At 43.7% G+C, this 27304-nt stretch overlaps 1 protein-coding gene across 2 annotated transcripts; it reads right to left on the reverse strand.

The window, feature by feature from the left end:
- Nucleotides 1–148: 148 nt before the first annotated feature.
- Nucleotides 149–23734, reverse strand: SARS1 (seryl-tRNA synthetase 1). 2 transcript variants are annotated; one of them, XM_054473277.2, is made up of 12 exons: nucleotides 23167–23411; nucleotides 14146–14216; nucleotides 9797–9877; nucleotides 8666–8824; nucleotides 7212–7355; nucleotides 6450–6605; nucleotides 2832–3053; nucleotides 2159–2288; nucleotides 1717–1874; nucleotides 1396–1461; nucleotides 893–1022; nucleotides 149–538 (listed from the first exon to the last, which is right to left on the reverse strand). In XM_054473277.2, exons 1-12 carry the CDS (start codon nucleotides 23300–23302, stop codon nucleotides 381–383), a joined length of 1611 nt encoding a protein of 536 aa, XP_054329252.1. In that variant the 5' UTR covers nucleotides 23303–23411; the 3' UTR covers nucleotides 149–380. The 2 variants fall into 2 exon arrangements, with proteins under 2 accessions (XP_054329252.1, XP_054337961.1); XM_054481986.2 differs by lacking the exon at nucleotides 1396–1461 and having other exon boundaries at nucleotides 23167–23734.
- Between the last annotated feature and the right edge of the window lie 3570 nt (nucleotides 23735–27304).

Raw genomic sequence — 27304 nt, forward strand, 5'->3', positions numbered from 1 at the left:
CCTCCCTTCGCTTACCTGTTCAAAGGCTCTGTGACTTGCTAACTGGAGGGAGCAGCCTAATTTGGAAAGAAAAGCAAAAGTGTGTATCAGGGAGAACCTCAGAGGCGGGGTTGAAGCCCCGGGAAGAAGACTAAGGAAGAGTCCTAAGCCCTCCCCAGAGATGCTTTATTACATGGTTTCATCAGTCATCAATGATGGGTCCCTATGCCCATGCGAGGAGACAGGAACATCTGTGTGGTACATGGCACTGTTCCCCTCTCAGCTACGCAGTCAGATGGGGGCAGGGGGATGAATGGGTGCTTGGCTTCCCTGCTGTCGGGCAGGCTCTGAGATCTCAGCAGACAGAAATGAAAGCCTGGCAAATAGGGAGGCAGGAATGTTCAAGCATCGGTGACCTCCATGTTCTGCAGCCTGTTTTCTAGGGTGGCGTCTCTTGCTGCCGCTTTCTTTTTGCTGCCCTCATGTTGCTTCTTCTGCTTCTTTGATGGCTCCTGCTCAATGGGTGCAGGCTTCACAAAGGGGATCAGTTCTTGCAGTCCTGGGAGGGAAGAGCCAACCAAATGACCTGCTGTTTCTCAGCGAGTCAAAGCCCTAAGACCTCTGGGGAGAATTCAACAAGACAATGATCCCTTTGAACAGAGGGGTCCCTTTGATAGGCACCGGTTTCCTTTATTCTTTTCTTCCCTAGTCTGAATTTTAGCATTTCAACATCATACCTGCACTGGCAACTTTCTCAACCAGGCCCCCTGCCCTGCCCAGCCCGAGAGGGCAGACAGAGTTTCAGGGGCTATGTCTGAACAAAAAAACCTGGTATATCCTGAAAGGGGCCTGCTATTTAGAAGAGCATGAAGACAGAGAAAAGGACGACGATGAGATGAGCTAGGAGTTTTACCTGGCGGCATGAACTCCTTCAATTTCTCAGGCACAGTGATGCCCTTCTCTGTCTGGTAGTTCTCCAGGATGGCGCAAATGGTACGGGTAGTGGCGCACATGGTAGCATTGAGCATATGGACAAACTCCACCTGGGAAGACAGGGTCCCAGAGGGGAAGTCGGGCTCAACTCTCATCGGGTCTTACTGACGGCCAGGAACCATCATTCAACCAGACTTCCCCAACCACAACTGTCCAAATCAAAATGATGGGTTCTACCCCTTAGCAACTTTTTTCTAAATTTGAATTATTTGGTATTTATTGCCTATTAGATAACTGCAGAAAGATCCCTCATGTTTCCATGAGTGACAAGTGGTAGCTTCTGGTATTCTGAGGAGTTGGGCCCTTTGAGGGAAGGAAGAAACTACTATTGTGGCCTTTCCTTTTCACCCCTTTCAAGCTCCTGACTTGGAAAAGAGTAGGGCCTGAAAATTGGGTTTGAAGAGAGCAGCTTACAACCCAGACCTTCTTGGGTGAGAAGAGGGAAGCCTCCAACTTGTTCTGTGTAGATAAATGGAGATTATTCTTTCTCTGGAGTTAAGAAAAACAAAGCCAGAAAGAGAAAAGCTAGAATTACCTTATAGAAGAGAGCTAGATTCAGGTTTCTAGCTAAAGAACTCAGTCCTGACTCAGTAGAAGGCATTTTCAGATTCCCTTTTTGGTCTAGATTGAGAAGCTCAGATTTTCCCATGATGCTGGGGACCAGTGCACCCCAAAGGCTGAGAAATAATTCTGACGGGCCGTGTAGTGAAGGCTCTGCTTCCCACCTCCCTGGGGGCCATCTACCTTGTCCATCATCTTCTTGGTTTGCCCATATCGGATTCGAAGCCGGCGAGCCTGGTAATCCGTGCAATTAGAACAGGAGACCAACTCACGGAAGGCTCCTGAGCCTGGAAACCAGGCCTCCAGGTCAAGCTTCTTACTGGCAGCATGATTCAAAGAACCTGTAAGGAAAAACCCCTAGAACTCGTGAAGCAGGGATGGTATTTCAGAAGGCTCACCTTTAGCAAGCCTGAAGAATTCTTTAATTCATGTCCTGTCTCCAGAGGTGAAATCACATCCAGATATTCTTAACACCAAATACTCCCAAGTGAGAAGAGTGTAATATTTTAATTAATGTAGGCAATGAGTTGAACTATGAGCTGTTTCTCTGTGTGGCAGCTCAGCTGGTAAGGGTGGCGTCTGGTATTGCAGGAAAGGGAGGCTGAGAAGAGGCTGGGTCCCATACCTGAGACAATATTCACAATGTGGTAAGGAATCCCCAGGGACTGGTAGAACTCCTCTGCGGTGGTAATCATCTCTTCAAACATCTCCCATGACTTGTTGTCATGGGGTGATGAGTACACAAACTGTTCAATCTGCAGAGAGGGACCCAAGGAGACGGTGACAGCGGTATAGGGTGAATAAAGGACTGAAGTGGGAGACATCCCTGCCATGAAGACCCGTTTCCACACCACTGGGAGGCAGGCAAGGCTGGGACCCCAGCACCTGGGACTGGACCACAAGAGCAAATGTTTATGGCGCGAGCTTCCCATATGCATGCCAGCCCGTTCTGAGTGCTTTACATATATTGACTGGGATAATCCTCACAATAGGCCACAATAGGCCTGGTGAGGCAGGCACCGTTACTGTTACTCTCCTCGTACAAAGGCAGAAATGGAGCACTGGGGGCTTATGCATTTTGCCCAGTGTTACACAGCTGGTGAGTGGTAAAGCCGCAGCCTGGTTTCAGGGTCCATACTCCACGCCACTCCACCATGCACTTCCCCAGAAACACAGAGGTAAGCAATGAGAGGAAAAGCTGGAGCCAGGATGGGCCTCAGCAACACAGATCCTATCTCTCGTCTAACCATTCTGGAGACAGAGAAAGTTCCACTCCTTACCCTGACCCATCTACTCACCTTCTCAAACTGATGGACTCGGAAGATGCCACGGGTGTCACGGCCATGGGAGCCCACCTCTTGACGGAAGCAGGTAGACAGGCCAGCATACTTGATGGGCAGGTCCTCCGGCCGGAGCCACTCATCCCGGTGCAGGGCAGCAATGGGCTGCTCTGAGGTGGCAATAAGGTACTTCTCATCATAGGAGTTGTCATCAGACTTTTCACTGCCTTTGCCAATCACCTGTGGAAGGAAGGAGCTATACCAGTTAAGAGGAAGGGGGGAGGACCTTGGCTAGAATAAGAAACCACAAGAAAGAGATCAATAATAGTGCAGGAAAAATTTCCTTTAATCCCTGCCTGGGAGTGGGGAGAGAATACTAAAAAGATAAAGGAATGGGTCAGTCCAAAATGGGGTCCCTGACACAGATCAAAGAAATGTAAATTAAGAGGAAAGATTTTCCACTTATCTTTTTTCTTTTGAGACAGAGCCTCACTCTGTTGCCCAGACTGGAGTGCAGTGGCACAATGTCGGCTCACTGCAACCTCCACCTCCCAGGTTCAAGCGACTCTCCCGCCTCAGCCTCCTGAGTAGCTGGGATTACAGGCACGCGCCACCATGTTCGGCTAATTTTTGTATTGTTAGTAGAGACAAGGCTTCACCGTGTTGGCCAAGCTGATCTCGAACTCCTGACCTCAGGTGATCCAGCTGCCTCAGCCTCCCAAAGTGCTGGGATTACAGGCATGAGCCACTGTGCCCAGCTATTTTCCACTTATCTAATAAAGAAAACTCATCCATGATGAATAATGGTCAATGCTGGCAGGTATGCAATAAACCTGTGCTGGTAGCCACATACATTAATCCTTGTGAGGCGTTTACTAAACAACAATGTGGAGCAAAAAGGGACACCAGTCTGCTTTCTTGGTGCTTATAGGTTAGTGGTTATGATCCTTAAAGAATATACTTTGCTGTTCAGCTGAAGAAAATAATGCAAAAAAAAAAAAAAAAAGTTCAGACAGGACAAAGTTCACTGTAACATTATTTATGTAATATTATACAACCACAAAAATGAAGACCATGCAGTAACACAGAAAAATACTTTTGATATAATGCTACATAAAAAGGCAGCCAGGCACGGTGGCTCATGCCTGTAATCCCAGCACTTTGGGAGGCCTACGCAGGCAGATCACCTGAAGTCAGGAGTTCAAGACCAGCCTGGCCAACTTGGTGAAACCCCGTCTCTACTAAACATACAAAAATTAGCCAGGTGTGGCCGGGCGTAATGGCTCATGCCTGTAATCCTAGCACTTTGGGAGGCCAAGGCGTGTGGTTCACCTGAGGTCAGGAGCTCGAGACCAGCCTGGCCAACATGGTGAAACCCTGTCTCTACTAAAAATACAAAAAAAAAAAATTAGCCGGGCATGGTGGTGGATGCCTGTAGTCCCAGCTACTCAGGAGGCTGAGGCAGGATAATCCCTTGAACTTGGTGGGTGGAGGTTGCAGTGAGCCGAGATCATGCCACTTCACTTTAGCCTGGGTGAAAGAGTGAGACAACATCTCAAAATAAAGAAAAAATTAGCCAGGTGTGGTGGCGACACCTGTAAGGCATGAGAATCACTTGAACCCAGGAGGCAGAGGTTGCAGTGAGCCAAGATCGTGCCACTGCACTCCAGTCTGGGCAACAGAGTGAGACTCTGTCTCAAAAAATAAATAAATAAATAAAAATTAAAATTAAAAATAAAGCTAAGTAAAAAGGCAATTTATGTACATGGCAATTATAAGTAGTGAAAACATATATATGAAAAAAATCCCAAAGTGAATATTTTAAGATGACAATTGTTGTATTAGGTCAATGGGAAAGCAGATAATTCCCTCTGCCATTTCTAAATTTTCTGTTACGTAGCAGCATTTTAATTAAAAAAAAAAAAAGTAAGGAAGAAAGGTTCCCCTGGGTCAGTGTTTAGAGGCCTGGAAAACTACCTTGCTACCTGGCAGTAGGAATTTAGCCGCTGTGGGGCCATTCACATACAACATACGAAAGCTCTAGGGCTGTGCAGCCTAATATGGTATAGCCAGCCACATATGACTATTTAAATTAAATTGGGCTGGGCATAGTGGCTCACACCTGTAATCCCAACAGTTTGGAAGGCTGAGGCAGGTGGATTGCTTGAGCCCAGGAGTTTGAAATCAGTTTGGGCAACATAGTGAGACCCTGTCTCTATATAGGAAATTACTTTAAAAAAAATAAAAACAAATTAAATTAAATTAAAATTTAGTTCCTCAGTTGCATCAGCCACATTTTCAGTGCTCAAGTCACATATGGCTGATGGTTGCCATGCTGGATCATGCAGACTTAGAACATTTCCATCAGTGCAGAAAGTTCTATTAGGCAGTGCTATATTCATTCTTACAGAACTGAGGTTTTTATCAGACAAGAAGTGCCAGCCAAAATTCTTCACTATTGAAACCTGTGATTCTCCCTGCCTGTGGGTCCAAGAAGCGTCTGGATAAGAGATGGAGATTGCAGGACTCAGGGAGCACCAGCTACCTAACAGTTTCCATAATACTCCACATAGGTTTCTCCCTAGTGTTACCTGCAGTGGATATTTCTAATGTTCTGTTAGTGATTATCTAATCTTAGGGGTTGAAATTAGAAAAAGAAAGAAAAGGTAAAACAGGTTTTAGCCAGTAAAGGAACACATTCCTCCCTTCATTAAAAGAAAGAAGAGAGGGAGGAGGTCAAGGTTATACTAACGCTCAGGGTTTAGGGAGAGCACTTTGTTTCCCAGTGCGTCTTGAACGAAAACTTAACTTTTACCTCATCAACAGGAACAATGGAAAGATCGTTCTAATTATTGAACTATCTCCCTATATAAATTACATGAGTCCAACAGTAGTTGTCTAACTCTACCTCCACCGTCTGGAGAGGAAATTAGCCAGTAGGAACTAAGTCCCTATTTCTGACAGAAGAGTTGAAAGGGAGGGACAAATGAATAGTAGACACTGCTGCATTGGACAGCTGTTAGCAGAGACGCTCTAGAAATCTTGAGTGCTGAACACAGAGTGGGGTGCTGTTTTTGGTGTTGGAGCCAGTTGATGAGAATGACCTTCTGAACCTTGACTTGAATTGTCTGGCTCTCCCTGACATGGTCCATGGTTGAGAAGGAGCCACAAACTGGCAGCCACCTCCATCCCAAGGCAAGTATGTCTCATCCTGTAGAAGCTTCCAGTCTGGGTTTAAGAGTGGGAGGACATGGGAAGCGGGCTAGGAGATCAGTGCCACTACTGTAATTTCCTTTTGTCCAAGCACCCAAGGAATGGGCTTCTTTTCTAAGCTCATGGTGTTCAAGTATGCTTGATTTAGATACATCATACAGATTACCCAGGGAAAGGTAAAAGAGGCTCTGCAGCTGCACTGTCTAATATGGCAGTCATTAGCTACATGTTTAAGTTAAAATTAATTAAAATAAAAAATGTGCTTCCTCCGTTGCACCACCCACATTTTAAGTGCTCAAGAGTCACAGATAGAGAACGTTTCCATCATCGCAGAAAGTCCTATTGGACAGCACCACTCTGCATCACTGAAGTTAAGCTACATAACTTAAGAAGTCATTCTGTCACCTGACCCAGGCTACTCACCTTATAAAGTTCTTCATCAAACTGGCTGAGCTGTGCCACCTCCTGCATGACCTCCTTCCTCATGAAAAAGGGGGTATAAATGGGAATGTAACCCCGACTTCCCAAGGTGCGAAGGGCATACTGGATGAGAGCCTGTTCCAGGAACACTAGGACCCCCTAGAGGAGCAGAGACACAGTACTATGTGATTGGGTCTTGTCACCATCATGTTCAGCTAGAACTGACACCTAAAGGCACCTGGGCCAAGAGAACAGGACTACCGAAGGGCAAGCAGGAGGCCAAGAAAAGACCACAGATCCCAGCAACTGACATTCTGAACCTTGAGATTCGTTCTGAACACTGAAGCCCAGCAAATCATCCAGGCACACCGTTAAGAGAATTATCTTGATGTTCTCAAAGCACTTTGGGCCTACACAAACCACAGAGCTTATGACAGTGGATTTTGATTCTTTGTTACTTGTCTGACTGTCCAATTATACTGAGCTACTTAAAGGCAGAGACTGTTCTGATTCAGTCAGCAAAACATACATTCATTATGGAGGACCACTTAGTGGCTTTTGTTCTACGGAATCCTGATAAGCCCTCTCTTGCTTTAGAAAGAGAATTGCATCTAATTGCCAATACATTTGCAGAAAGGCGAGTACAACTGGTAGATTTGTGGGCCTCTTTAAATAGATTATGTTTCTCCACACACACACAAAATATATGTATATATATTTTGTTTCTTTTTCATAATCCTATCCTCACTGGTTCCCAGCTCTTACCTTCAAGAAGTACCCTCGACTCCCAGCCACCACGGCCCCCTTTTCGCCTTCAAAGCCATCTACCATCACCACCAGGTCCACATGAGAGTACTTCTTCCTGACCGTACAATCACCCCAAATCCTCTCTACTTTGTTGTCCACATCCTAAGGAAACAGAGCAAGAAAGAGAGATACAAGACATATGATTTTATTATTTTTAAATTAATTTTTTTTTTTTTTTTGGAGACAGGGTCTTACGCTGTCATCCAGGCTGGAGTGCAGTGGCACAGTCTTGGCTCACTGCAGCCTCAACCTTCCAGGCTCCAGTGATCCTCCCACCTCAGCCTCAGCTGGGAATACAGACAGGTGTGCAACACTATGCTCTGCTAATTTTTGTATTTTTTGTAGAGATGGGGTTTTGCCATGTTGCCTAGGCTGGTCTCGAACTCCTGGGCTCGAGTGATCCGCCTGCCTAGGCTTCCCAAAGTGCTGGGATTACAGACGTGAGCCACCGCGCCAAGCTTGATATATGATTTCTTAATTCTATAACCTCCATCTTTCCAAACTTTATTCCACGAACAACTTAGCTTTGTGAAGTCATCGCTTAACTCAAACACTACTGTGTCTCATAACTAGAGAAGGCAACTTGCTACTCAATGGAGAAGTAGTAACTTACAAAGTTTGAGAAGTAATTCTAGCCATGAAACTGGGAGTGATGATTTTCCAAGAGGTCTATAGTATTCTCTCGGGGTTTTTTTTTGTTTGTTTCTTTTTTTTACCCTTTTAAATTACTCCTCAAATCCTGCACAAGGACAACCCTTCCCAGACAATCGACATTGCCTGGGGTGCAGAGGAGAATGTAGATTTTTTTTTTCCAGGCTCTCATTGGTCCCAGGGCCACATGAGGGCGGACTCAGGGCCCTGACCTCCTGAGTCGTCTCATGGTCTGTGCTCTGCAGCCTCCTGCACACCCCAGCCTGCAGTAAGTTTAATGTTCACCAGGGAATGAATGAAAGAGGCACAGATGGGCCCTGCTGCGGCTGGGGTGTCAGGGAACAAAGGCTGGGCTCAGAGCAGCTTTGTGCAGGGGAAGCTCCCGCTCAGCAGGAAACTTTTATCATGCAGATTTCCCTTCAACCTGCAGCTTCTCAGCAGGGTGTGGGTGAGGGGGTTAGGTTGATTTAGCAGATCCCTCCCACGAGATGCCTGCTACCACGGGCAACACGCAGTGGAGGACAGCAGCCCTATTTAGAAGAGATTTCTGTGCCAGGAGTCTCCTCCTACCTGCTGTTTCTGCTACTTCCCAATCAGACAAGGATCTGACTCCTGCAATTCTCAATTGGTGGACAGAAGGAATATACCAAGAACCCGCTTCTGACAGACAGTGCCAGTGTTCCACAGATCTCCTCCCGTCCCCGCCCCTGCAGAGACAGCAGCGACCTAAGGCAGTCTCCTGCTGCGGCCCAGCCACCTACCTCATCGTTACTGATGGGCACAGAAGGGTGCAGAAGGTTCCCAATCTCTCGGAGGTTCTCAAACCGCTCTGCTTCCAGCTTTATCCGTTCCGCGTCACACTTCAGGATGGCTTCATCAATGAGGAGTCGGACTTTTTTGATTTGTGAGACTTTCAGGTTCTGCAGATGAACAGGCCAGGCCCATAAGCAGGACAGTGAGGCAAGGACAGCACAGGAATATGATTCGGTTGCCCTAACCCTGTTGTGCTCTAAAGATAGCCCTTGTGGTAGCATTTTAAAAACTGGAAACGAAGACTTTTAAGAACTGAGATTTATTTCACACACAGATGTATACAGTCTTGCCCTACAAATCCATCGGCATTTTTCTTTGGGGGTGCTTGAGGCAGAGATAGAGAGTTCTGGCCACTATCTATTGTTCCCATACATTGCAGAAATTTTAGTACGCTGCTCTCTTATGAGAACTTTCCCTTAATTTGCACTTTCTGATTTTCTTGACTGAACCAATTTAGCACTCTATTGATGTGCTGCATTCAACTGTTCTCTAGGAAGATTATAAATTTATTAGAAGAGATTTGTCTGAAGCATATTTTGTATTCTGTATTGCAGGTGTTTCAAACTGTGCTCTTATTTCTTTGAGTCAAGCGCTTTAGCAGTAGGGCCAGGCAGGTTCAGGCCCCCAATCCGAGCCCTTCAAGCACAGCAACTTTGCTTTTTTGTGTTCTTGCTATATGTTAAGGGTTTCAAGAAAGGGTTCAGTGACTAAAAAACTCAAAAATTACTGCTTTTGCCCAGCGTACTGAATATTTACTGTGTTACAGTAAACTGAAGTTTCTTGCCTTTGTGTAACAAAGGGTGGAATATGGAGTTATATAAACCAAACACAGTTCCTTTCCTTTTTCTATTCTTCCTACCCTTGACTCTCCGACTCTCCCACTCCATCTGTCTCCATCTCCGCTGTCTAATAAATACTCAAATATAGAATATAACAAGAATGGGTGGGGACATTTCCCAGCAGCAGAAATGACAGGATGTCACAATGCTGTGTGGAGCAGAGTGAGAGCACTTGCTGTCTAGGAATAAAATTAAGACAAAATAGCAGAGATCCTAACTTAGAAAAGAACTATAACTTACAGCTAAAGCGTCTGCAGTAAGGTCATCGAAACTCAGCACATTCTCTGGGACAGACTCATCATCTCCCACTGGCTCTTTTTTCTGCAGGAAGGAAAAAAACCCAACACAAATAAATAAAAGAAAATCTCTGGCATTGTTTTATAAAGTGTACACCAAATTAACGTATTATATAAATGAATCACAGAACTTCTTACATAAATTTTTCTAAAAGATACAACATGTAGGAAAAAAATTAGTACACTGGAAGCCAGAAGTCAAAGGGTCAAGCCCCCCCTATGCTGCCACTTAATAGCTTTTTGATCCTAAAATCAATTAATCTGTCTGGGTCAGAGAATTAACATCCTGAAGAATATGAGAAGAATGTCATTCCCTGTACATAGATCATCATAGGAATCAGAAGAGAATTTATTTGAAATGTTCATGAGCTATAAGCACTGGAGAGGTAGTGCAGTGCTCAGGAGCAAGCCCTGGAGCAAACACACCTGAGTGTGGATTCTTTTTTTTTTTTTTTGACGGAGTCTCACTCTGTCGCCCAGGGTAGAGTGCAGTTTGCGTGCTCTGAGCTCACTGCAAGCTCCGCCTTCCGGTTTCAAGTGATTCTCCTGCCTCAGCCTCCAAAATAGCTGGGATTACAGAAGTGCGCCACCACGTCTGGCTAATTTTTTTTTCCTTTTTTTTTTTGTATTTTTAATAGAGATAGGGTTTCACTATGTTGGATAGGGTGATCTCAAACTCCTGGCCTTAAGTGATCCCCCACCTTGGCCTCCCAAAGTGCTGGGATTACAGGCGTGAGCCACTGCACCTGGCCCCGAGTGTAGATTCTTATCTACCTGCTAACAACAATCCCAGCATTGAGGCTAAGAGGGAAAGATGGATGGAATGATGAAATATCAGACAGCCAAGGAAAACAAACAAACAAAAAGTCACAGGATCTGGAACTCAGTTTAGAACAATCAATGTAATTTGACAAAATGGCAGGGGTGTAACCAGGGCTGGATTTCGTTCTCTCTAGTTTCTCTTCTCATCCTTTCGTATGATAATTCTGCTAAATCATCATTTGTAATCGTTGCACAAAACCAGGTGAATTTAAGAAGATCACTTAAAGAGTTAAATTCTTCTTAAATTAAAAAGAAGTGGCAGGGCACGGTGGCTCATGCCTGTAATCCCAGCACTTTGGGAGGCTGAGGTGGGTGGATCACGAGGTCAGGAGTTCAAGATCAGCCTGACCAAGATGGTGAAACCCCGTCTCTACTAAAAATACAAAAATTGGGCAGGCGCAGTAGCAGACACCTGTAATCCCAACTACTCGGGAGGCTGAGGCAGGAGACTTGCTTGAACTTGGGGGGCAGAGGTTGCAGTGAGCTGAGATCACACCACTGTACTCCGGCCTGGGTGACAGAGTAAGACTCCATCTCAAAAAAAAAAAAAAAAGAGTTAAAGAAAGTTAGTCAAAGGTCATTATAATAAGATACATGAGACTTCAACAAAACTTGCATAAGAATATTTAGCATCTGCTTTGTGAGTATAAATAAAACAAAGTATAGCCAGGTACAGTGGCTTGCAACTGTAATCCCAGCTACATGGTAGGCTGAGGTGGGAGGATCACTTTAGCCCAGGAGTTCAAGACCAGCCTGGGCAGCAGAGTGAGACCCCATATCTAAATATCTAAATATAAATAAATAAATAAATAAATAAATATATATATATATATATATATATTTTTTTTTTTTTAAATTAGCCAGGCATAGTGGAGTACACCTGTAGTCTCAGCTACTTGGGAGGCTGAGGCAGGGGGATTGCTTGAGCCCAGGTATTAGAGGCTGTGGTGAGCTATGCTTGTGCCACTGCACTCCAGCCTGGGTGACTTTTTAAAAAATTCGCCAGGCACAGTGACATGTGTCTATAGTCCTAGTTACTTGAGAGGCTGAGGTGGGAGGACTGCTTGAGCCAAGCAGTTGGAGGCTGCAGTGAGCTATGATCATGCCACTGCACTCCAGCCTGGGCAACAAAGCAAGACACTGTGTCAAAAAAAAAACAAAAAAACAAAAGGACTAAATCTCCTAAATGTAAAGCATGGAAATCCTTTAGGTTCATTACACATTCTCATACAATCAAAATTCTAACCATAACTCCACTCACACCCTTCAGTGACTCAGAGCAAAATCATCTTAAAAAGTTGGAAAAATCTGGCCAGGTGCAGTAGCAACACAGGGAGACTCCATCTCTACAAAAAAAAAAAAAAAATTAGCCAAGTGTGGTGGCATGCTACTAGGGAGGCGGAGGCAGGAGGGCTGCTTGAGTCCAGGAGGTTGAGGCTGCAGTGAGCCATGATTGTGCCACTGCGCTCCAGCCTGGGCAACAAAACGAGACTTTGTCTCAAAAAAAAAAAGAAAAAAAGTTGGAAAAATCTGAAACTATTAGAATGAGTCTTGATAAGAACAAACAGACTACAGAGGTAGGGAAAAAATTGACTAAATCTCAAGATTTTTGCAATGGCATCATAGGCAGGGTGATATGTTCACAAGATAGTTACCAGGCTCCCTTGCTATTTGATAATCCCTCAAGGCAGCAAATTCAAGTTCTGAGCTCAAGGTTTGATTATGCAACTAAGTTAGAGTATGATTTTAAGCAAGCTCTTTAATTTCCTAAGCTGATTCCCTTATCCATTAAATAGGGCTGACAAATGTACTATCTGCATTCCAGCTTTGCCGTAAGGATCAAAACCAAAATGAGATGTCTGTGAAAGTATCTGAATGTTTTCGAGTGCTCTACAAATTAAAGCACTATCATTACCATTTCAATGGCAGTGGGAGTGAACACTCCCTGCATGGCTAGCAACAAAATCAGATCTAAGAATGTTATTGTGAATGACAACACTCACAATCCCATCTTCTTGCTACAAAAAATACCCAGCTGGCACTGACTGTACATAGGTCCCAAAGAACACCCAGGGAGGAGTATGCATGGGAATTAACATAATTATGGGGCCTCTAGTATGCGAATGACTGAGTCCCACAGAAAGAAACTGGATGATTATCAATATCACTTTCCACAGCTAAAAGTGTTACACGCTGAAAGTGTAACAAAATATTGTCAAAGAGAAAGATGCCGACTGCCATGAAGTTAAGTGTAAGGTGCTAGAATCCCAAGGTCATCTTTTTATGCTCTTTACTGGTGCAGTTCCAAAGTTCTATAATTTTTTGTTGTTGTTGTTTAGTTTTGAGGTTTACAACTTAAAAGTTATCTAGATTGTAAAGTGCATTTAATTAATTAATTTATTTATTTTGGAGACAGGGTTTCACTGGAAACTCAGGCTGGAGCTTAGTAGAGTAGCGCAATCTTGGCTCACTGCAACTTTTACCTCCTGACTTCAAGTGATCCTCCCACCTCAGCCTCCTGAGTAGCTGGAACTACAGGCACGGGCCGCCATGCCTGGCTAATTTTTTTGTTTCATTTTATTTTTGTAGAGATGGGGTTTCACCATGTTGTGCAGACTGGTCTTGAACTCCTGAGCTCAAGCAATGTGCCCACTTCGGCCTCCCAAAGTGCTGGGACTATAGGCGTGAGCTACTGTAGCCAGCTATAACATGTAATGTAATATGATTAAGGGGCTAAACAGGTATTTTTGAAGAAAGGTTAAAAACATGAACTATTCTGGATACCAAAGCAAAAGCTGAGCTGAAACATAATATTTTTCAGGCATAGGAAGAATTCTTTTTTGGATGAAGGCCAGTAACATTACTTGCCATTCATTATAACTCACAATTGCTGAACAACTGCATGTTCTAGACACTGTGCCAAATTTTCTACATTTAAAAGAAATTTAGTTCTATCCATAACCATTGCTTGGCATTTAAATTAAAAAAAAAAAAAGTTCTAACAATTCCATTCTATAGATGAGTGTTAGTATTGTCATTTTATAGATGAGAAAACTGAGGCTGAGACATTAACTTGCCTAAAAGTCACATAACATAGCAAGATTTGAACTCTGAATCTGTAGTTTTCATTATGGAGCATAACTACGCTGAGACGACAAATCTGAAATCTGCCATAAAAAAGATGATTGGTGGAATTTATATTTCTAATACAAGAACAGAATAGACAACAAACGGCCAGACAACAAAGAATCTTACCTGAACACAGAAGATGGACTTGTGGTAAAGTATATGAAAATGCCTCCAAGTTCCCTGCCTCCCTATCTTTTTAAAATAATATTTTCCCCTTTGGTAAGAAACTGAACATCTTGCAGACTTAAACACTGAGTTAGAACTTCTGTGAACATTAGCTAAGAGCAAGATCAAATACCTCCACTCAAGTTTTCATGGCTGTTTGTTATTCAGTTCTCTTACCTTCATTTTCTCTCCGATTGTCTTGCTGCATAGGTTCTTCAGCTTGTTCAAGTTGTCTGCCCGAAATCTACCTAGGAATAAAAAATCCAAGAATATACCAAAGAAACACCCACAATTAAGACACTCCCTTCTCCTGATCTTGACTTCTTAGTACTTATTTCAGGTTAAGGCCCAAATGCTGGCAGAGCTGAAGGATCTGCCTCATGAAGTTATAAAATCTTACAGCTTTTTTTTTGAGACGGCGTCTCGCTCTTGTTGCCTAGGTTGGAGTGTAATGGTGCAATCTCGGCTCACTGCAACTTCTGCCTCCCAGGTTCAAGCAGTTCTCCTGCCACAACCTCCCGAGTAGCTGGGATTATAGATGCCCGCCACCACACTCGGCTAATTTTTGTGTTTTTAGAAGAGACGGGGTTTCGCCATGTTGGCCAGGCTGGTCTCGAACTCCTGACCTCAGCCTCCCAAAGTGTTGGGATTACAGGCGTGAGCCACCGTGCCCGGCCTAATCTTAGAGCTTTAGAGCCCCAAATGTAGTTGGCATACAATGGTGACTACAGTAGGGTGTCCTCAGCATTTGGTGACAAGGAAAAGACCATTCTGAGGTTAAAATTAAAAAGTATCATAACCTGTATGACGCCATTATAGAGTAACATCTGAAAAACTTGGAAGACACTCAAGTAACTAACCTGCCCAATTATCCTAAAACTCATTTAAGGAAACTAGGTGCTATGCACAGGAATTCATAAAGAGTGCAGTCATGATTGCTACCTCTCCATGCTAGAAATGGCTAATGTTACCCTTTTACTTTGATATAATGCTCATCTGGCAGCCTTGAGAATAATTTAGTCTCTTATAATTTGGTTTCCTTTGGGGGAAGACAGGCACTGACTAGTCAACATATTGGCCCAAATTAATATATTGGTATCATGGATCATCAGTCTAACTGATTACTAAAATTTGGACCTCTTGAATCTAAACGTTAGGGGCAATATGATAAAATTCAAGCACAAGCTTTTTTGTTGTTGTTGAGACAGGGTCTCACTCTGTCACCTAGGCTGGAGTGCAGTGGCACGACCTCAGCTTACTGCAACCTCTGCCTTCTAGACTCAAGTGATCCTCCCACCTCAGCCTCCCAGGCAGCTAGGACTATAGGTGTGCCCCACCACACCCAGCTAATTTTTTAATTTTTATTTTTGTAGAGATGGAGTTTTGCTGTGTTGCCCAGGCTGGTCTCAAATTCTTGGGCTCAAGCGATCCACCCATCTTGGCCTCCCAAAGTGCTAGAATTATAGGTGTGAGCCATGGCATCCAGCCAAACTCAAGCTTTTAAGAGGCAAAATTGATGACTAGAAATGAGACAGCACCTAGAGAGCCATTCTTTAAGGCTTTACCAAGAAGCTTTCCTCTTTGATACCTCTTTAACAAAACTTCAATGCAAAATGATATCACTATTTTCTCATTCACTTATTCACATTGATAAAACTATAGAGATGGATAATAGATTAGTGGTTGCTAGGGGTGAGATGGAGGGCAAAGGGAGTAGACTACAAAGAGATAGCAAGAAGGATCTTTGTGGTGATGAAACAGTTCTGTATCTTGAGCATGGCAGTGGTTATACAAATTTACACATGGTAAGGTTGCACAGAACTACACACACACACGTGTGTAAAACTGGCAAAATCTGAATAAGGTTTGTGGATTGTAGCAATGTCAATTTCTTGGTTTTAATATTGTACTAGAGTTATATAAGATGTTATCATTGGGGAAAACAGGACCTTTCTACTATTTTTCCAACTCCCTGTAAATCTATAATCGTTTTGAGATTCCCTCCTATTTGCAAGGCACCACGGTAGGTATTGGGAGCATAAAAGAAAATAAGGCCAGGTGTGGTGGCTCATGCCTGTAATTCCAGTACTTTGGGAGGCTGAAGTGGGTGGGTCGCTTGAGCCCAGGAATTCGAGACCAGCCTGGGCGACGTGGCAAAACCCTGTCTCTAAAAAAATAAAATAAAATAAAATAAAAAAAATATATATATATATACACAAAAATTAGCTGAGCATGGTGGTGTGTGCCTGTACTCCCAGCTACTTGGGAGGCTGAGGTGGGAGGATCGCTTGATCCCAGGAGGCAGAGACTGCAGTGAGCCAAGATTGTTCCACTGCACTCCAGCCTAGGTGACAGAACAAGACTCTATCTCAAAAGAGAAAAAGAAAAGAAACAAAAAGAAAATAAAACAAAACCAAATATTGTAACAATGCTGAATGTTTCAATGAATATAGTATATCCCTTCATTATTTTTAATTTCTCTCAGCAATGTTTTGTACTTTTCAGTGTATGAGTCTTAAATGTTATTTATTAGGTATATCTCTATGTACCTGGTACTTCTAAACTATTACTTGTATATAGAAGTACCTTTGATTCTGTGTATTGTATCCAGTTATTTTGTTAAAGTTATTTAATTTTAATAGTTCAGATTCTGCATACATAATCAAGTGATCTGCAAATAATGACAGTTTCTTCCATTCCAATCTTTTATTTTTGTTTCTTGCCTTATTCATACTGCCTGGAACCTTTGGCATGATGTTGATTAGAAGAGGTGATAACAGACATACTTGTCTTGTTCCTAACCTCAAGGGGAAACCATTCAATATTTCATCATTAAGAAAAACGTGGCCGGACGCAGTGGCTCACACCTGTAATACCAGCACTTTGGGAGGCCGAGGCGGGCCGATCATGAGATCAAGAGATCGAGACCATCCTGGCCAACATGGTGAAATCGTTTCTACTAAAATACAAAAATTAGCTGGGTGTGGTGGCACGCGCCTGTAGTCCCAGCTACGCAGGAGGCTAAGGCAGGAGAATCGCTTGAACCTGGGAGGTGGAGGCTGCAGTGAGCTGAGGTCACGCTACTGCATTCCAGCCTAGTAACAGAATGAGACTCTGACTCAAGAAAAAAAAAAAAAAAAGAAAAGAAAAATTAGCTATGGGTTTTTCTGTAAGTATCTATTATCAGATTAAGGAAGCTCCCTTCTATTCTCAGTTTATTGCATTTTTATCATGAGCAATTGACTCTCCACATTAAAAAAAATTTTGATCTATCTCACATAATACACCAAAATTAATATTAAATAAATCTTATACCTAAATGTAAAAGGTAAAGAAATAAAATGTCTACAAAAAAAACTGGAGAATCTCTTCTGAAGGTTAAGACATAACATGATTTTCAAAACAGAATACAAATTCTGTGATTTGTCTATTGTGTTTCCAAAACACAATAGATAAATCACAGAATAAAAGTCAATAAATTAGACTTCATTAAAATTAGGAACTTCTATTCATCACAAGACTGAAAGAATGAAAAGGCAAGCCACAGAATGGGAGAGGAGATCTGTGGTATCTGTATCTCATAGGTATTCTTCTATCCACACAATATAAATAATTCCTACAAACCACTAAGAAAAGGACAAATAAAAATTGGTCAAAAGGCTTGAACAGGTACTTCTCAAAATAGGCTATCCAAATGCCATCAACTTATGAAAAAGCACTCAATATCTTTGGTCACCAAAAAAATGCAAATTAAAATAACAATGAGACACCACTATATATCTACCAGAATGGCTACATTAAAAGGACTGCCCAATGTCAAGTACTGGCAAGAATGCCAAGCAACTGGAACTCTTAGATATTGCTGGTGGGAATATCAATCATTACAACCACTTTGGAAAACTACTTGGTATTATCTACTAAATCTAAACATGTACCCACCCTATGATCCAGCAATTCTACTCCTTGGTACATACCCAACAGAAATGAGTGTTAATGTCTACCAAAAGACACACATAAGAAGGTATATATGTTATTATCACAAAATATAAGTATTTGAGGTGATGGATATGTTAATTAGCTGCTTTTATTATTCCACATTGTATTCATAAATCATAACATTACATTGTATCCTATAAATATATACAACTATAATTTGTTAATTGCCAATCAAACATTTTTTAAAAAAGAGTCTCTAGAAGCTTATTCATAATGCCCTCAACTGGTAACAACCCAGTTTATCCAAATGTCATGAAGTAAATATGCCAGTAGAATTGATTGGCATATTTACATAATGGAGTATCATATAGCAATGAAAAGAACCAACTACTGCTACATGTTAGTAACATGGATGAATCTTACAGACATAATCTTGAAAGAAAGAAGCCATGCCGGGCATGGTGGCTTATGCCTGTAATCCCAGCACTTTGAGAGGCCAAGGTGGGTGGATCACAAGGTCAGGAGATCAAGACCATCCTGGCTAACATGGTGAAACCCCGTCTCTAATAAAATACAAAAAAAATTAGCCAGGCATGGTGGTGGGCGCCTGTCATCCCAGCTACTCAGGAGGCTGAGGCAGGAGAATGGTGTGAGCCCGGGAGGCGGAGGTTGCAGTGAGCTGAGATCACGCCACTGCACTCCAGCCTGGGCGACTAGCAAGAATCCGTCTCAAAAAAAAAAAAAAAAAAAGAAAGAAGCCATATACAAAAGTATATACTACATAAGTCCATTTATATGAAGTTCAAAATCAGGCAAAGGAATTTATGGTGATAGAGGTAAGAATACTATTATTTTTGGAGGAGGGGCTGACTGGGAGGTGGCATAAGGCAATCTGCTGGTGTGCTGTAAATGTCATATATATATATAGTGTGTATATATATATATATATATAGTGTATACAGATATATAGAGTGTGTGTGTGTGTATATATATATATATATATACTATATATATATATAGAGAGAGAGAGAGAGAGAGAGTCTTGCTCTGTCGCCCAGGCTGGACTGCAGTGGCACGATCTCAGCTCACTGCAAGCTCCGCCTCCTGGGTTCATGCCATTCTCCTGCCTCAGCCTCCCAAGTAGCTGGGACTACAGGCGCCTGGCACCACGCCTGGCTAATTTTTGTATTTTTTTTTTTTTTGGAGACAGAGTCTCGCTGTGTCACCCAGGCTGGAGTGCAGTGGCGTGATCTCAGCTCACTGCAAGCTCTGCCTCCCAGGTTCACGACATTTGCCTGCCTCAGTCTCCCGAGTAGCTGGAACTACAGGCGCCCCCCACCATGCCCGGCTAATTATTTTTGTACTTTTAGTAGAGATGGGGTTTCACCGTGTTAGCCAGGATGGTCTCGATCTCCTGACCTCGTGATAGGCCCACCTTGGCCTCCCAAAGTGCTGGGATTACAGGGGTGAGCCACCGCGCCGGGCTAGTTTCAGTAATTTAAAAATACTGATTATATGTTGAAAATATAATTTTGGGGCTGGGCGTGGTGGTTCACACCTGTAATCCCAGCAGTGTGGGAGGTCGAAGTGGGAGGATCACTTGAGTCCAGGAATTCGAGACCAGCCTGGGCAACAAAGTGAGACTCTGTCTCTACAAAAAATTAAAAAATTAGCTGGGCATGGCGGTGCACACCTGTGGTCCCAGCTACTTAGAAGGTTGAGGTGGGAGGACCACTTGAGCCCAGGAGGTCCAGGCTGCAGTGAGCTGTGATCATGCCACTGCATTCCAGCCTGGGCAACAGAACAAGACGCTGTCTAAAAATAATAATAAATAAATAAATAAATATATATATATATATAAAACTTTTGGGTATACAAGACTAGGTTAAATAAAATATATTACTAAAATTAATTTCATCTGTTTCTCTTTATATTTTTTAGATTGGACACAAACAAATTAACAATTACAGCTTATAATAGTTAAACTTTATGATCAATAGTAATACATTACACGAGATATTCAACACTTTATTATAAAACAGGGTTTGTGTAAGATGATTTTTCCCAACTGTAGGTTAACGTCAGTGTTCTGAGCACATTTAAGGTAGGCGTGGCTAAGCTATGATATTCAGTAGGGTATGTGTATTACATGCATTTTTTACTTACAATATTTTCAACTTATGATGGATTTATTGGGACATAAACCCATCCTAAGTCAAGGAGCATCTGTATACATGAAGCTAATATTCTACTCCTATCAGACAGTGCTGCTCTAAAGTATGTCACTGCAAAACTTAAGCCTTCAAGTAAAATGATCAGATTTGCATTCTAGAAAGATTATATGCTCTGGTGAGACTGGGATAAGATTGAAAGCAGACAGAAAGCTATTCCAGTTGCTGGGGCAAACAATGATAAGGACCTGTTTTAAAACATATGCAGTAAAGGTTATGAGGAAATAACAGCTTTAGGCTGGGCATGGTGACTCATGCCTGTAATCCCAACATTTTGGGAGGCCGAGATGGGAGGATCGCTTGAGGCCAGGAGTTTGAGGCCAGCCTAGGCAACATGGCGAAACTCCATCTCTACAAAAAATACACATTAGCCAGGCATGGTGGCATTGCGCCTGTAGTCTCAGCTAGTCAGAAGTCTAAGGCAGGAGGATCATCTGAGCCTGGGGAGATTGAGGCTGCAGTGAGCTGTGATCATGCCTGGGTGACACAGTGAGACCTTGTCTCAAATTAAAAAAACAGGAAACAACAACTTCAATTTTCAATGTATAGTAAAAAGAAAAAGAAAAAAACCACTCAGGATAGGACTTTTTGAGGGAGGATAAAATTCTTGGGGTTTGCAGCAGATTTCCAGATACATGGAAATCTATTTGCTTCAGGAGTGGGGCCAAGACAAATATGCCCAAGTGTAGGAACATTACGCTACTCTGAATTAAAAAGAAGAAATCACAGTTCAAATCACTGGAGTTAGAAGAGTTGTAAGTTCCAATGTGGTATTATGACTCCAAGTTATATTGGATTCCTGTGTTCTCCAAGGAACCCTAGTGGTATCTTGTAAGTCTACAGAAGACAAATTGGTATAGTTGTAGTGGAGGGCTTGGTGAAGCTTGCTATGTGTCCTCAGTTAGGGAGCATGATCTGAGTTCTTAATGTGGCTCTGGTTATAAGCCCTTGTTCAAGGCAATGAGAGAACTCCATCCTCTGATCTGAAGTTCAAGATGTCAAAGAACCTTGATATAAATCTGCCAGTGTCTACCTTGGGCAGTTGGGAACTTGGGAAAAAACATAAATTCCATTTGGATGCAAAGAGAATATTGGAAAGCGTTGTCAAATAGAAAAGAATCAAATTAATAGATGCATTGGAAATAAACTACTGGCCAGGCATGGTGGCTCACACCTGTAATCCCAGCACTTTGGGAGGCTGAGGCGGGCTGATCACTTGAGGTCAGGAGTTAGAGACCAGCCTGGCCAACATGGTGAAACTCCCATCTCAACTAAAAAAAAAATTAGCTGGGTGTGGTGGTGCACACCTGTAGTCCCAGCTACTTGGAGGCTGAGGCATGATAATCTCTTGAAACCGGGAGATGGAGGTTGCAGTGAGCCGAGATGGTGCCACTGCACTCCAATCTGGGTGACAATGAGAGACTCCGTCTCAAAAACAAAACAAAACAAAACAAAACAAAGAAAAGAAATGACTTCACATTTGGGATTAAGTTTTTTAAAACAAGAACATAAACTACATAAACTACTTTTCATAAAGAATGTAAAGTGCCCTGAACACAGAAAATATTCACGCCTCCAACAAACCTTTATCAAGGCCTTACCAAGGACCAGGTACAGTGCTAGGTACTGGGATTTTATGTATAAATGTGTATATGTATATCCACATATATACTGTATGAATAAAACTGAATCCTTGTCCCTGAAGAACTCACCACCTATCTACTTTTCAGATAAGGGACAAATCCCTCAGATGTGGACATTATACCCAAAAGACTAGCTAACACATTCAAAGTCATTTAGCACTAGCTAAGGGCTGGACTGACACAAAAATCTGATACTCCTGACTTCAGATTCAGTAGAACAGTGCTCAGGCTAGTTTTATCCTAAACAAAAAATGTGGCAAAATTAAATTCCATTGCAACTCGAAACTTCAGGTCAAGTGTGGAATCTCACAATCAAACAAACTACTACAATAGAGGGCCTAAGACATAGAATCAGCACAAAACTCAAGTTAAACAAATACTCTTTTGACATCCAAGATCCTTATAAACAGGAGAAAATCAATTTTCCTAATAGAAATCCATCACACCCTTGGATAGCGGCTGCCTTTGGAGTGTACTGTCATCAACCTAGCTCCCAGATGGTTGCAGAACTATTGCATCAGACTAATCAAATCACAAGTACTTGACAGCATCCGCCCAACCAGCGACCACTCCAGTTAATATAGGCAGAGATTTACGGGCAGATAGTTCTATGGTTTTATTCAGCTTCATGAAAGATGCCCGATATGACTCCAAGATCTGACAGTTTCAGGTTCTAGCCCAACTCTGCCAATGTCTTTAAAGGAAAACGTCCACAAATCACAATTAAACAGCCTCAGTCATTACAATTTTTTTCTCGCCTCCTCACTCCCCTCACGTTTGATCTACCACGGAAAAGACTTTTCTAATTCTTAAAGGTATGCCCATAGGTCGGGGGATGGCCTTCCGAAAAGCTTCAGGGTCATTTATTTTGGCCAAGAGCGGCCTCCAACGCCCCGAAATGCTTCCGATACGAAAGGAATGAATCTACTGTGTTGCAGAAGTGACGCAGTCTCAGGAGGAGCCTTTGATCCTATCAAAACAAAGGAAAACTACTCTGGCCTTGCTGAAGATGAGAAAAAGACTTGGGGGGACCAAAGATTCGTGTTAGGAAAGCCGCGTAGACCCCACAACCTCCCGCCCCGGCATGTTCTGGCAACCCCTGGGGCAGGAAGGCTTGACAGCTCCCGATACGCGTGCGTACGCACACTGGCAGCGAACGGCACTGAGCACGCGTGGAAGGGACCTCGCTCCGCCCGGGCGGAGGAGAAAGTGGGATGACCCCGGCTACCAGGCTGTGTTTTCGGGGATGGGGAGAACCTCGGAACCACCGCACCCTGGGAGGGGGTCTGACGAAGGGTGGAAGCTGTGGCCTCAGGAGCAGTGGCTGGATTTGAGAGAGAAAATTGGGTTTAGGATCAAGGAGGTAACCCGCCCGTCCCAGTACTTACATCGTCGCCACTCGCTGTCTGCCTTCACCAGCTGGTCCACTAGTCCCGGGTCCTTGAAGCGCTTCTCCTGCGTCTCTCGGATGAGGGCTGGGTCCCCTCCTTTATCCACCCGAAACAAATCCAGATCCAGCACCATCTTCTTTCCTCCCGGGCCAACACTCAGGGAAGCAAGGATCGCGCCGCAGCACTCAGCCTGTGACCGCGGCACTGCGCCGGCGCGCTGACCCGCCCTTCCTGCGCAGGCGCAGCTGGAGCGCGCAGGCGACCCCTCGCGACCTGAAGCGGCTTGTTGGAGGCGGGGCCGCGGAGTGAGGGGAGGGGAGAGTGGGTGGGCGTGGGACTATACCTCTGGTTCCTGCTCCCCAGCTCTGCTACAGTCTGCAGGAACTGTGATCGCCACATAAAAGTGTGAATGCCTCAGTTTCCTCCTCCTGTCTCAGGCTAGGCAGAGGCCTGTCCCCTCATCCCTAGCTTAGAGGCCGGTGCCTTCACCAGGTGCCCGTTTTCCTCTCACTAGGTTGGATTCTTCCACTGGGCTCTTTCCCTGAACCTCGGCCGTCTTCTCCATCTTGATACAAGAGGATGGCATATTTAGTCCCAGGGCTACCTCAGCTTAAGATTCCTGCTCTCGTGCCTTAGAAATGGTATACCTTAATTAATCTGATTATTGGATAAACCAAATTGTCCCTTTACCAACTCTTAAGAGCACAGCTTTGGGAAAGTGCGGTTGTCTTTTAGAGAGACAAGAGAAAACTTTTCCAAAGGGACATTAAGCAGATTTGAACGCCGTATAAGGTGTTGAGGTCAATTTGAAAGCGTCTTGAAGAACGGTTTGTATCATACTTTGATTTTATAATGTTCAGACCTTTAAATGAAATATTCTAGTTGCCGAGTGAAGCCAAAGTTATCAAAGAATCTCCCTGATAACAAGAGATTATTTGAAGGATTTGGGAACAGGTGATCTCTTCCCCCACCCCCACCCCCAATCCTTCCACTTTGCAGAAACTTTAAAGCCTCACTCCCAATGCCTTCTCAGAGCTAGATGTGCTAAGACCTTCTTGATCTTAAACCACCGTCATGGACTCCTGAGATGAGGGTGTGACATAGCTATCATATTATTTATTTATAATATGATATTTGGGTTTTGTCCCTGGTTCCTGACGCAGCCCCTAAAACCCTTGAATTTCCTGGGTTATTCATAATGGGTCCCTTTGATAATACCTGAGTTTATAATAAGGAGGTGATTTAGGATGGGGGCCCTAGATAACGTCAGGATGGGGCCAGTCACCAGAGAGACCAAGTGATTGGAGGATTGGAACTTTCATCCCCACCCTTCTACCTCCAGGAAAGGAGGAGGGGAGGAGCTGGACATCAAACTCTATAAACGCTCGAACAACAAGAGTTGATGAGCTTCAGGGTTGCTGAACATGTGGAGATGCCAGGAGGGTGTCTTGCCCAGAAAGGTTATGGAAGCTCTGCACCCCTGACACCTTGCCCTATCCATCTCTTCATCTGGCTGTTCATTTGTACCCTTTGTACTGTCCTTTATAATAAACTGGTAAATGTTTCCTTGAGGTCTGTGAGCCTTCTTAGCAAATTAATCAGACCAAAGGAGGGGGTAGTGGGAGCCCCAGTTTATAGCTGCTAAGAAGTATAGGTGAAATCTACTACTTGCAGTTGGCATCTGAAGAGGAGCAGTCTAGTGGGATCAAGCCCTTACCCCATGGAATCTGAAATCTGACACTACCTCCAGGTAGCTAGTGTCAGAATCAGAATCGAATTGAATTACAGAATGCTCAGCCAATGTCCACTGGAGAATCGCTTGGTGTGTGAGGAACTTACCCCCCAGGGCCCCTCACCCCTGCATCTGGTCACAGAAATGTTGTGTGTTGAGTGTGGGTTTTTGTTTTTGTTTTTTTTTTTTGGCCTCTTACACTATCCCTGCTCCCCAAAAAGCCTCTGCCAAGCCAACCCTGAAGTGTAGGTCAGGGCTGACAACAATGATAGAGCTAAGTAGAGACCCTGAGGGAGGCAGAGGAAAGGGGCTTGTCTGGGTGTGCTCCCCTTGGTTCAACCTGCCTACGGTGTTAGATTTAAAACCAGTGGAAAGGAAGGGTGAGGAGCTACAGTCTTGGAGGAAAACATCTAAGAAGACTCTCATCAAAGTGTTGGGTTCCCTAAAGCCTTCTGAGGGCAAGGTCTGTGATGGGGGCGCTCCCTGCTTCCATGTCATTGAAGGCACCGCCAAAGTGTATTGCCACTTAAGTTTCCAAAACAGTGACAGGTGTTTCTGAGGCTGAAGTGGTCCCAGGCCTAGGGGAGGAGGGCTGCTGGGTCAACCCTTTAAGAAGGTCATCAGTGTCATTCAATAAGTGATCTTGAAATTCTGATCTCTCCAAATTTATTCATGCATTTTCACAATTAATCTTATCATTAGATTACAAACATCTCCCTTTAAAATGTTCATATGGGCAGGCGCGGTGGCTCATGCCTGTAATCCTAACACTTTGGGAGGCCAAGGTGGGTGGATCACGTGAGGTCAGGGGTTCAAGACCAGCCTGGCCAACATGAAAAAATCCCGTCTCTACTAAAAATACAAAAATTAGTCGGGTGTGGTGGCACATGCCTGTAATCCCAGCTACCTGGGAGGCTAAGGTACAAAAATTGCTTGAACCCAAGAGGCGAAGGCTGCAGTGAGCTGAGATCACGCCACTGCATGCCAGCTTGGGTAACAGAGTGAGACTCTGTATCAAAAAAATAAAAAAAAGTTCATGTTACCTGATGAGTATAATAAATTAACATAATAGCATACTTCATCAGCTTAGAAACGTGGGATTTTTAGAGTTGGAGGGGAGCTTCAGCTATCTGTTAACTTAATAATTCCTGATCTTTTCATCACCTTGTCCCTCATGTTTTGAAATATTTTTGTCTAATGAACATGTTTTTTAAAAATAATAATTTGCCTTTTTTATTAATCAGATCTATATGGCTGCCACCTAGAAATTCTGATCAGCAGGAAATAGGCAGTGTTACTGCACCAAGTAACTCCTGCCAGACGCTAACGCAAAAACAAATCAACATAAAAACTTTCGTTATGGAGTGATGGTGTGAAGCCCTGCCACTTTTGGATATGTGATTTCTGTTAACCCTTACTACCAAGAATGTTCTTGGGCACTGCCTCTGAGGACCAAAGTGCTCAAGAAGCCCCGACTGGAAAAGGGCCAGCCAGGCTAACCCTTTTATTTTCTATATAAGGAAACAGCCTCAGAGAAGGTAAGTGATGGAATCAAAACCAGGACACAGGTAAATACCTAAGATAGCCTAACGTTTGGGCTTTGCCCTTTTACTAGCACTGCTTAACAGAAAACAGGTCAGTGAGGACCCTGACTATGCTATGGGGCCTGATCTTACAGGGCAGAGACCATTGCGTATTTGCATTTTTCTCCCCACAGGACCTAGCACACTGCCTTACCCATGGTAAGTGCTTGTTACATCCTCCCTGAGTGAGTGGGTTGCGAGGAAGTAGGCTGAGAGGGTGGGAGCTTGTTGCAGGTCAGCGAGCAGAGTCCTGGGTGAAGATACTGCCTTGGGGATCCTGGGCAGCTAGTGGGCAGCCTAGGGGAAAAGAGCAACTGCAGAGAGGGAGCAAGAAAAGAGGGTGTGGGGCACCCAACAAAAGCTGCCTACCTCAGTTTTCCCAGTTTGGAGCTGGCTAACTCGGAAGGGTTCTCTGAGGCCTCACTGTGGAAGCCCTTTGTGTTCCTCTGTCTTGGATTTGGAGTAGGGTTTCTCAATGTTCACTGAACAAGTCCAGTCCTGTCACACTCCCTTGCTAGAAGTCTTCTGTGGATACCTGTTACCCTCAGGGGAATCCAAACATGGCTGGCAACGCTATATATGATCTGTCCCTACCAGCTTCTCTAACATGTTCCCTCTTTATCTCGTGTGTGTGTGTGTGTGTGTGTGTGTGTGTGAGACAGAGTCTCACTCTGTTGTCCAGGCTGGAAAACAGTGGTACAACCATGGCTCACTGCAGCCTCGACATTTCCAGCTTCAAGGGATCCTCCCACCTCAGCCTCCCGAGTAGCTGAGACTACAGATGTGTGCCACCACGCCCCAGCCAATTTTTGTATTTGTT

This window comes from Pongo pygmaeus, chromosome 1 (genome assembly GCF_028885625.2).
Source record: "Pongo pygmaeus isolate AG05252 chromosome 1, NHGRI_mPonPyg2-v2.0_pri, whole genome shotgun sequence".
Lineage (NCBI taxonomy): Eukaryota > Metazoa > Chordata > Mammalia > Primates > Hominidae > Pongo > Pongo pygmaeus.